Source organism: Daucus carota, chromosome 9 (assembly GCF_001625215.2).
Source record: "Daucus carota subsp. sativus chromosome 9, DH1 v3.0, whole genome shotgun sequence".
Lineage (NCBI taxonomy): Eukaryota > Viridiplantae > Streptophyta > Magnoliopsida > Apiales > Apiaceae > Daucus > Daucus carota.
The window spans coordinates 28,327,142-28,336,306 of NC_030389.2; the positions used below are offsets into that span (position 1 = coordinate 28,327,142).

The 9,165-nt window shown below is 32.9% G+C and overlaps 1 protein-coding gene across 1 annotated transcript; it reads left to right on the forward strand.

The window, feature by feature from the left end:
* The first annotated feature begins 657 nt into the window (after positions 1-657).
* LOC135149560 (AT-hook motif nuclear-localized protein 15-like) lies at positions 658-1,200 on the forward strand. Its single transcript, XM_064085301.1, has one exon. The coding sequence runs from the start codon at positions 658-660 to the stop codon at positions 1,198-1,200; it is 543 nt and encodes a 180-aa protein (XP_063941371.1).
* Positions 1,201-9,165: the final 7,965 nt, after the last annotated feature.

Here is a 9,165-nt window from a genome sequence, read left to right on the forward strand (position 1 = left end):
ATGCATCATATATACCGATACTTTAGTTCAACTCCACCGGATTTTGCATAAAATTAAAATAAGTTATAATAATCTATAAAAATTCATAAATTATTTACTACTCTCTCCGTCCCAACCAATTGTATATATTTGGTTGGGACACAGAGACCAAGAAAAAATGTAAAAAAATGAGTAAAATTAGATGAAAAGTAGGTAAAGTGGTGGGATCCATATATTTTTAATAATAGATTTGTGATAATGAAAGAAAGTAGTAGGTGTAATAGTGTTATTATCATAGAATGGAGATAGCGGAAGAAATGAGTGGGTGTAATAGTGTTTTATATCATAAAAAGTTACTATTTTTGAAATGTATAGAAATAATGGGACATCCAAAAAGAAAACTGTATAGAAATGAGTTAGACGGAGGGAGTATGAATTTAACATATATATCTCTTCCATCAATCAATCAGTGGAAAGATTTTATGTATCAAAATAAAATCCAAAAGATTGTCCCTATGAATAAAATCAAATCACAGATATTTTATTGAATAAATGATATCTATTAATTGCTGGCCTCCGGGTGCAACATGCTATATATACTTATCTATTTTATTCTTCAGTTCTGCAGTAATAACATTTTCGCACTTATTTAGCAAAAAAATAAACATTTTCGCAGTCATGAGTAATTCAAGAAAATTTGATGGATCCCCGTCCGCACTTCTCCCGGAAGAAAATCACGAGGAACCCAAGTCCAAGGATACAAGCTCACCATCTGCAGCTCCAGGGAGGCATGGAGGAGCCCCTCAATTTTCGTTCAATTCTGATGGGTCTTTAACGACCAACAGTGAGTCGATGAATGGCATCAACAAACCGGTCATTCTGGAAATCCCTAGTGGATTTGATGTCATAAGTTGTGTGGTGCAATTTGCACTGCATTTCGGGCTTTTTGTAACTGTGCTTACTGGCCATGGACTCATTTCTGATGTCGATGTTGCCTATTCACCCGGTGCAATCCGTCCGCTGTGCAGTTCTACATGCTATCACATAATTTCATTTTCGGGGACTTACCGTGGTTCAAATGCTGCTTCTGGAAACATTATTAGTGTTTTCCATGTTCAATTTGTAGATGATAAGGGTAATGTTATGGGGGGACGAATTCTGTCTCACATGAAAGCAGCAAGTACTGTTACGCTTGTTCTTGCTGTTTCTAAAAACGCCTGATGTTTCACTTCTATTTTCTCCAGTGTTGTTCTGCAATACAAGAGATTTGTTGGCTATGTACTCTGATAAACTATTTAGTTGAAATAAATCATTTTCAAATATTTTGTCCTGATATACCTGAAAACCTTCTCTCGTAAATTTACACTTCTCGAGTAGGCACCACTTTATTGTTTCAATGTATATGTTTATTTCATTTGCTGAACACACAGAAAATATTATTATAAATTATATAAATTCAATGAAATAAAATAAGAGAATAAGAATTAAGATATATCTGTGATTGTTTTGAGAATTACTTCTCATTATATAAATATGACAAATCAAAACAATACTGCAAAGTCAACACACTTGAAAGTATAAATTTATTGTGAAAATTTTATATTAAAATATGTTTGCGTTGTAGACCACATCTCTGACCTCTAATCTGATTTTGTTTTTCTTTACTCATTAACAATATTTTATCATAGTACATATTGAAACCAATGTGTAAAATACAGTTGCAATGTTATCACCTATTGAAATATTAAAGGCTAATATTACATGTACAAAATTGAGTAAAATGTTTGTACACATTGATATGGCATGGTTATATATCTGAAGTGTAGTAATTGGTGATAGTTGAGCAAACAAAGATAATTTATATTGATCCTTGTCTTGTGTAATGATCGACAAGGTTAATGTTAGGTTTAATGACATAATTTTGTACGAAGTTTGCGCAAAACAGATAAAAAAATTCCTACGGATACCTAAACCTAATATTAACACACCACTCGTCAAAACTAGCATTAACATAGACACTACTCTTATTATCTTAAATTCGGTATGAAATAAAATAAGAGAATAAGAATTAAGATATATCTTTTATAATCGTTTAAATAGATAACTTATCTTAAATTCGGTATGAACAAAAATAACATATCAACATAAATTTCATGTGTAATCTATAAAGAAAATAAATATATTGACATAATTTCATGTTTTAGAATTCTATCGATGTGAATGAATTATTTTTGATCTCCAATATTTAAATTTTTTGTTATTTTTCATTTTACTCGCACTTATAATAAAATTATATGATTACGAAATTTTTATACATTATTTAATGATTTGTATCTTATATTATTTATAAATTTGGAATTGAATGTGAAATCATTTATTAATTATTTTACATTTTTATATTTCGATTCTAAAACTTCGGTTATATTATATGTTAGTAATAATTTATAGAATTATTTTCATTAAGCTATTAATAGCAATTAATTTCATAAAAAATTTATAATTTAAATTATTTTAGATGGAAAAATAGTCATTTATTATAAATAATATTTTAAATAAATACTGAACACTAATAGTTCAGTATAAATGTAAATAATATAAATTATCCAAAATTAAAATAAATATTAAAAAAGTAAAAATTCAAAAAACGCTAGTCCAAGTGATAGTTGAGTAAAAAAACAATCTTTATTATCGTACATTTGTGTAATAACCATACCTCTTATCATTAGGTTTAGTTATCGCTTAATGTTAGGTTTAGTTGACAATGTAACAATGTAACATCGATTTATAAATTAATAGGTGTTTGTTAGGTATAGCCGACAATATAAATTCACAATATTGGTATAACAAATTAGTCTATTTCTTAATCCAGCTTCAACCGAGCTACATCTGGTGCGGGAACACGAAGCATTTCTAGACAATGATGATGTGGTAATTGGGATTACTACCTAAACCTGAGGTCACTCCTCAAAACCTCAAAACCAGGACTAATGTCACACTATTTTTTTTAATATTTCTTACATAATACTATTTTAAATTTATATTTCATCTATTAAAATGAAAGTTGATCTACAATAAGCACTATATTTTTTTAAAATAGACGTTTAATGCTATATAGTATGGCTATAAGTTCACTAATTAAGATCCTAATTAAAAAAATTTAACAAATTCTTAAGAAAACTATCACAATATAATACCGTCAAAATATGAGATTTAAAATACTAATCACAATATATGTTTTGAAAATTATAATAACTTAAAATAATAACATAAGTAATTATAAAAAAACAATAATTAACATTATATTTTCTATATTAAGGATGAATATTATAATTATTTAAATGGATAAACATAGAAAATTATCTAAAATTATGTATAAACAAAAATAAATTATTAACATAAACTTCATGTGTAATTTTATAAAATAATTAACATATTAACATAATATCATATTTCAAAATTTTATTAATGTGAATGAATAATCTTTTCTCTCGTGTTTTTTTACATATCGATAATATATACTACAATTTATTTTACTCTCATTTATAATAAATATACAAAGATTAGCATGGTTTAAAATTTTTACACCGCTTACCATCAAGAAGCCAAAACTAGAGCTGAACAAAAAGAACGGACTCAAAAAGCCCGATAAAGCTTGGATATAAGAAACCCGTCTAAGACCGGCCTGCAAATCCTTACAAGACCCTAATTTTGCAATAAAAACCTGACCCGGCCTGACCCGAAAAATAATCTGGCCCAGCTTAGGTAAAAGCCCAGATAAAGCTCGGCAATCCGTCCACGTAAAAGCTTGTTTAGCCTAGACAAAAACCCGATGAATCTGCATATTTGCATATTGATTTGTATACCATAACGATCAAAATCAACTTAAAATGATGATGAGGACCTAAAGTACAACAAACAAAATATAAAAGTAGTTCTATAGAGCTAATTAGATTATGAAAATAACATAAACCCAAATTATCAGAAATCCACGAAACGCTGTTTGAATCTGAATAGCAAGCCCATTCTTTCCTAACAACCTTGAAATCTTTAGGATGAGCTCTAACTACAGTAGCAATAGCAGCGGTGAAAGCAGGATCACTACCATAAGCAAACGATGGTGAATCTGAACCGTCCGAGTAAGTAAGAGATCTATGATATTGATTTCCTTTAAACCCCTTCCAAGCTGATGACACCAAATCACCATATGAGCTCCTCCACAGCTTCCATTTCTTGTCCTTTCCCCCACTTTTTTCCTCCACAAAACATAGTTAACTTATTAGCTACCTTCTAAAATTTAGTAAAAAAGAGATTTTTACGCAAGATTTGGACCTTAATCATCAACTTTTATACACAAGACATACAACATAAATAGTGTCAATGTAAAGACGGTTCTATGGGGAGAGATGATGAGAGAAAGAAAGGAGTTACGAGGAGGAAGACTGTATATAATTTGTTTTAGAGTGAAATGTATATAACTGGTTTATAAAAGAAAAGCCCACGTCAAAGCCTGGTTAGCTTGGGCTGGACTATCAAGCCTGTTGCAGTCCATCATATTCCATGATTTATCAGTCCTGGCCCGATTATTAAAAAGGCCTGGTCCGGTTAATCTAAAAGAAGGCTTGGCCTTCTTAAGGACCGGTCCTGGGCCTAGCAAGCCGGTCCTTTTGTTGGAAATAGAAGCAAACTGAAAACAAATCAAAATAAAAAATTAGATTATACAAACTTGGGACCCAACTTAACAGCATTACAAAATAGCCAATAAAAACCTCTAATCCTGAAGAAGCCCACAGAAGCAAAGATCCTGACTACTGCAAGAGTAACTAGAAGTAATGCCTAAAAAAAATTTATTTGTGAATCACCATCACATATCAGCTAAAATATTGACTTCATCAAGAATGGAAGCATCATCCGCGTTAATAATCTTTGGGTACAAATCCGCCTCGTAAATTGCCATGAACCGTTGCTTCAGCAAAAGACCCATGTCTAAACTCCACAACTCAAATACCCTTCCGAAAGACTAAGCTATCACAAAAACCAAATAAGTAGCCACGCCTGATTCCGGCCCAACGAGCGTGATTTCTATTTCAAAGTTCTTGTCTTCCTTGTGCTCCTGCACAATGCTTGCATGATCACGATGAACTCCAGCTTACAATGTTGAGTTCCCATTCTCAAAAGGGATCCAAATAATCGAATTTTAGGATGTAATGCTCCCAATTCTCAATAAAAGCTCTCTTACAACTTTTCATCATTGCGTGATATTTGTTAACCCTTTTATTTCAAATGTCCAAAGAACGACACAACATCCACAGAATTTTGCCTTTGCTATTTCTTATTACCTCTCAAATATCAAAAATATTGCCGTCAGGGATAAGTTCATCAAAGAAACAACCATGAATGTTAATCTTGACCATTCCTCTTGGGCCGTTTGAACATAAATATAAGTATCAATTATATTCTTTATACATAAATTACATAGGGAAGATGATAAATCTCACCTTAATTAGGCTTGTGATTTTTCCAATATCTTCTCTTTTGAATGTCCTTCTTTTTCTCAAATTCCTAATTTTCTCTCTCTCTAAATTTTCTTCCCCAATTTCTCTCTCTAAACTTAGAGTTGTAAGTTAATTACTATTTACTAGCCTTTTTATAATACAAATTTTTATAAATTGCTTCCAAGGACAACTAGTTTTATTTATGTCCTAACATTTGTCCTTGATTGCAAAACTTGTATATTTGGTTAAATCCCTTTAGAAAAATAAAAATTATTTCTGATTATATGGTTATCGAACACAATTGTTTCTTTTCCCCCGTCTATTATTTATTTATAATAATACTCACTTTTCACTATTTAGGCATACTATTTAATAGCTGTAATAAATAATTTTGCCAACAAAGTGTTGGTATGGTGGTAGAGCTCTTGTCCCCCTTGTGGGAGGTCGGGAGTTCCACTCAATCAACTAGCAAAAAAAATAAATAAATAATTTTAATGACAATTTATAATTGCTCTATTGAGTAAATGAAAGAAATAATTTCTGCTGTGCGACTATCTAAATACTAGATTTGTCGCTACCGTTATTAGTTTTGAAATAATCCAATTAGCTACTCTCTTCTCTCTATATATATATATATATAATTGTGTATCTCGTAATGTCATAAATAATAATAATAAAATTATTATGGCCTGCACTTTTTATTTCCTCGTCATGGTACTGTTATAAATAATATCTAAATAATTTATTAAATATTTCTTGCGTCGCTATAACTTTAATCAAAGAGTAATAATGTTAATTTAATTATTACTCAAGCCAATTAAACAATAAAGTTATTAAATTATAATTATAAGTATTTTAGAATTTGGGGTTGTTACATCTCCCTGTAGGCAGCAAATGCACCCTCTATCAAGGTAGTTACTAATTTGACGTTAATACTCGAAGTAGAAATAATAGCTTGAGAAATATCCTTTCCTTTGTTCATAAAACAACAATACTGCTCACAATGATATTGTGCTTTAAAGGATTTAATATCAACGGTCTCATTTAACAAAAAAAGAAAATATCAACTGATCAGATATGTTGAGTATACAACAACGAAAGCAAAACCCAAAAGCGAATAAACAAGAACAAGAAAAATAAACGACAATCACACAAGACAAAGATTTTACGTGGTTCGGAAAATCCTACTCCACAAGCCACACTAATTTTATTGATCTCTCACAATTTTTTTGTGTTGTGATTTTACAATTACATGGGAGTATTTATAAGAGAAGAAATTGGCCTAACCGAAATAGGAGTCTAACTTTGAAATATCTAACTCTAATAGGAGTCCAAATATTTCTAACCAAATCCTATTCCGAATCTGACTCCACCAACCCAACAATCTCCCACTTGGAGTCTGACCTCATCTTCACTTCACTTCACTTGTAAATCTAGTAAAATCCACTACTTCAATTAATAACTCAAAATAGTGCGGCGCCTTCTCATCAATCAATTCTGAAGGCCAGTTGAAGCTATGCAAAGCTTCAACTTTTCACTGGTAACCACCTTAGTCAACATATCTGCAGGATTCTTTGAACCAAGGATTTTCTTCAAGGACAAAGTACCATTGCTAATCAACTCTCTTGTAAAGTGATATCTCAGCTGAATATGCTTCGTCCTAGCATGAAACACAGGATTCTTCGCAAGATGAATAGCACTCTGACTATCGCTATATAAAGCACTGTCCGCCTGTTTCTTGCCCAACTCCTCAAGAAAATTCTTCAACCAAATCATCTCCTTGCTTGCTTCAGAGATAGCCATATATTCAGCTTCCGTGGTTGAAAGAGCAACACTCTTTTGAAGTCAAGACATCCAACTAACTGCTGTGCCACCCAAAGTGAAAATATATCCCGTAGTACTCTTTCTTGTATCCAAACATCCACCCAAATCTGCATCAGAGAATCCTTCTAAGATAACATCTTTTTTTTTGTAACATAATGCAATCTTGGATGTGCCTTTCAAGTAGCGCAACAACCACTTGACTGCTTCCCAATGCTCTTTCCCTGGATTAGACATGAACCTGCTAACAACTCCCACTGCATGAGCAATGTCTGGCCTTGTACACACCATAGCATACATTAAACTGCCAACTGCAGACGCATATGTAACTTTAGCCATATATTCCTTGTCTTCATCCGTTTTAGGTGACTGCTTCTTTGTAAGATTAAAGTGAGCCGCCAACAGTGTACTTCTGGTCTTCGCATCCTGGATACTGAATTTCTCCAACAATTTTCCGATGTACTTCTCCTGGGATAATTTTAATGTACCTTCAGATCTATCCCTCATGATGCTCATACCAAGTATCTGTTTTGCTGCACCCATATCTTTCATCTCAAACTCCTCAGACATCTATCTCTTTAGCTTGTTGATTTCCCTCATGTTTGAGCCTGCTATTAACATGTCATCAACATACAAGAACAATATGATATACGATGAGTCAAACCGTTTAAAGTAAAAACAATGATCCATTGCACTCCTTGTGTACCCATTCCTCATCATAAAGTTGTCAAACTTCAAGTACCATTGTCGTGGTGCTTGCTTCAAACCATACAAGCTTTTTATAAGCTTGCAAACAAGGTTTTCTTTCCCAGCTATCTGAAAACCCTCTGGCTGTACCATGTAGATGTCTTCATCAAGATCACCATGTAAGAACGCGGTTTTAACATCCAGTTGCTCTAGATGTAAGTCCTCAGCGGCCACAATACTCAACACAATTCTGATAGTAGTCATCTTAACAACCGGAGAAAATATATCAGTATAGTCAATACTCTTTTTCTGTTGATACCCCTTGACTACTAATCTTGCTTTGTACCTCTTGCTGCCATTAGGTTCATCTTTGATCCTGAACACCCACTTATTCTGTAAAGCCTTCTTCCCTGCTGGTAATTCTGTTAAAGACCAAGTATCATTCTTCTCAAGAGAATTCATCTCTTCTTCCATGGCTGATTTCCACTTAACTGAATCATCCACCTGAACTGCCTCTGAATAACACTGAGGCTCTCCATCCTCGGTCAATAACATATAATATGCTGAAGGTGAAAATCTTTGTGGTGGCCTCACAGTTCTGCTAGATCTTATTACCTCAGCCTCTGGAGTAACTGGAACATTATCAGAACTCCCACTATTTCTTGCAAGATCTTCTTCTGTAATATCATCAAGCACCACCTTCTCTTTTTCAGGTTGTTCCTTTGTAAATTCAGAATCAACTGCAAGCTTATCCTTATATATTGCATTCTCGTTAAAAGTAACATCTCTACTTCTAACAACTTTCTTCATTTGTTCATCCCAGAAACGATAACCCATATCATCTGAGCCATAACCAATGAAGATACACTTTTTCGCTTTCGGATCAAGCTTGTCTCTGTCTGAATCTTTAACACGCACGTAAGAAACACACCCAAAAACTCGCAAGTGTGAAAAATTTACCTCCTTTCCCTGCCACTCTTCTTCAGGAATCTTGAACCCCAAAGGAACTGAAGGTCCCCTATTTATGAGATACGTTGCCGTGCTCACTGCATCTGCCCAAAACATCTTTGGCAACCCTGCATGTAATCTGATACTCTTGGCCCTCTCATTCAAGGTTCTATTCATGCGTTCCGCAACTCCATTCTGTTGTGGTGTCTCTGGAATAGTTTTAATCATTCTAATCCCA

What these genes read in the sequence shown, in the direction of transcription:
- LOC135149560 (XM_064085301.1), top strand. Translation starts at nt 658, where the DNA reads ATGAGTAATTCAAGAAAATTTGATGGATCCCCGTCCGCACTTCTCCCG.